The 2,559-nt window shown below is 51.4% G+C and overlaps 1 protein-coding gene across 1 annotated transcript; it reads left to right on the top strand.

Moving 5' to 3' along the window:
- Positions 1–227: 227 nt before the first annotated feature.
- Positions 228–1,565, top strand: FTSJ2 (FtsJ RNA methyltransferase homolog 2 (E. coli); the record flags this gene model as incomplete). Its single annotated transcript, XM_010142949.1, has 2 exons — positions 228–493; positions 1,141–1,565. Coding segments are annotated over 2 exons (691 nt in total), but the record flags the coding sequence as incomplete, so codon positions are not given.
- Positions 1,566–2,559: the final 994 nt, after the last annotated feature.

Below are 2,559 nucleotides of genomic sequence, written 5' to 3'. Positions count from 1 at the left end.
CCCGCCTGGCCGCGGCCAGAGCGCCAGCAGAGCTGTGCCGGCGCGGGAACCAATTCCCCGCCTGCGCTCAGCGGGGAGCCTGTGAGGCCTCCACCCAAAACAGCGCTTTTCTTGTGGTGGGACCGCAGCCGGGAGCAGCTGTAGTCGAGGCCAGGACGATTTACCATCGAGACACTTGAAATACGCGGCGATTAAGCGCCGATTAACTCACCTGTCTTCCCGGGCAGCTCTCTGGTGAGCAGATGTCTCCACACCACGGTGAGGTCTCTGAAGAAAACGGGAACTGAGCACTGGTGGCTGGAGCGGCACATGAAGGATCCCTTTGTCAAGGCAACACAGCGGCAGCATTACCGCTGCCGAAGTGCCTTCAAATTACTGGAGATCGACGACAAGTTCCATATCCTGCGTCCAGGACTTTCTGTTCTTGACTGTGGAGCAGCGCCTGGTGCTTGGAGCCAGGTTGCTGTCGAGAGGGTCAACACCTTGGGTGCTGGTAAGTGCACAGTTTTGCAGGCAAGATGGGGATGATGCTCCTCTTGAAGTGTGTGAGAAAACTCATCTGTCATGGTGTCGGCATGGGGAAGGGACATGGGTATGGCAAATGCCAGAGTCATTGACAGAACCGTGACGGTGTGTGCCTACGTGGCAGTGAAGAATAGCAAATCTTCGTACAGTCTGGAGAAATCATACTCGTGAAATAAAAACTTACCATGTGGTGCCCTTCATCCACTCCTGAAATCGGTATGGCCTCTGGCAGGCAACTTGGCTTCTCTAAATCTTTATTTCCTGTTTTGAAAAATGGTTGTAACCACCACGTACGGTTTATCTGTTTTAAGCCATTAATATTTACAAGATGAGTTATTATCAGCTGTACTGTTGTCTGGGATGTCTGGACAGCAGCCTTGAAAGAGCAGAAGAAAACCAAGAAAAGTAGTCCTGGCTTATCCAAAGTAACTGAGTTTTCCTGTCTGGATTAGCTCAGAGCAAACCATCCATCCAGCTGCAGGCAGCAAACTAAGGACAGGACCAGCCACGGCAGGCGATAGGTGTGTGGCTGACGGACCAGCACGGAGCTCATGCGTATGCAGGTTGTCTGGAGTCACGACGAGTGCTCACTGTGTCTTTCATTCTTACATCTAGATCCCGCTGTCCCCGCCGGCTTCGTCCTTGGCGTTGACCTGCTGCGGATTTCTCCTCTGGAAGGAGCAGTCTTCCTGTCAGAGGCTGACGTCGCAGACCCCAGCACACTGAGGACGATTCGGAGTCTGCTGCCTGGAGGGAAGGTGGATGTTCTTTTGAGCGACATGGCGCCTAATGCCACAGGCATTAAAGAACTGGATCATCAGAAGCTCATCAATCTCTGCTTAGGCCTTCTGACTCTGTCCCAGAGTATTTTGAAGCCGAAAGGAACGATGCTCTGTAAGTTCTGGGATGGACGTGAGTCCCATCTGCTGCAAAACAGACTGAAGGAGCAGTTCCAGGACGTGAGAACTATCAAGCCTCAGGCCAGCCGGAAGGACTCTGCTGAGTCTTATTATTTGGCAAGACTGTACAAAGGGAAATAAAAGCTGAGAACGGCAGATGATCGAAGGGGTGATCAGACGTAGATTGGAAATGCGAATTTGGCGTGTGTCTGAAGAAAAACCCCAGCACTAAAACCCCTGACTGGAACCGTTACGTTGTTGAGAGTAACCTGGGGAAATCTGCCAGGCTGCTTCCGAAGTGCATCAACGCAGAGGGGTGTCCTGCTGAGTTTATCCTCTAATTACACCAGCAGAGACATCGGTCCAGCTTCTCGCCTGTGGAGAAAACGGTTGGGAGCGGAGAGGAGCAATCGGAAAGGCTGGAGTAATGGAAATGAAAATAAAACTGATTATATGAGTTTTCAGTGTGTGCCTGAAAATCATTGTGCTATTAATGTTGTCGTAGGTGAGAGTAACCATAAAGGTGGCTGTCAGAAGAGCAAGGGGAGCTGGAGCCAATTTATTGCCTCTTCATGTCTCTTAAAAGCTGGTGCCATTTATTAGCACGTGTTAAAATAGGGAACACTTCCGTGCACGTGGGGATCCGCGTCGTCTCGCGCGGTCGGGAACGGCTGCTGGCGGGTCTGGCCTGGTGGCTCTGCCGCATTTTCTAAAGACGCGGGTTCTGTTTAGAAACTGCTGCTCACGGTGCCTGTAAATCCCATAAGTGACGGTGGGGCAGAGCCATCGCCACCGAGAAGATAGTTTCCCTGTGTGTTCAGTAACGTTTTCTAGCTGACCCGTGATGTTTCTTGGGTGAAGTGACAGGGTGTTCCTTGGGTCCCATACAGGGGATTTTTCTGATTTTTTTTCCAATTCAACTACTCCGAGTCCGTTTGCAAAATAACTTTAGCCACTGCCTTACCTGGAGGTGACAACTTCTACATGAAATAGCCCTTTTATGAGGCCTGTGGCACGAGTTACCGGAGCAGCTGGTAGCACTGGCTGTTCTCCAGGCTCCCAGATCTTCCTCATCACCAACATCCCATTCGGGGTTGCTTACAGATTTGTCCTCGAACGGTGTGTGCGAAGGCGT

Source organism: Buceros rhinoceros, unplaced genomic scaffold (assembly GCF_000710305.1).
Source record: "Buceros rhinoceros silvestris isolate BGI_N320 unplaced genomic scaffold, ASM71030v1 scaffold29119, whole genome shotgun sequence".
NCBI lineage: Eukaryota > Metazoa > Chordata > Aves > Bucerotiformes > Bucerotidae > Buceros > Buceros rhinoceros.
Note: the sequence above shows the minus strand (reverse complement) of the source record. Positions and strands in the feature narration are given on the sequence as shown.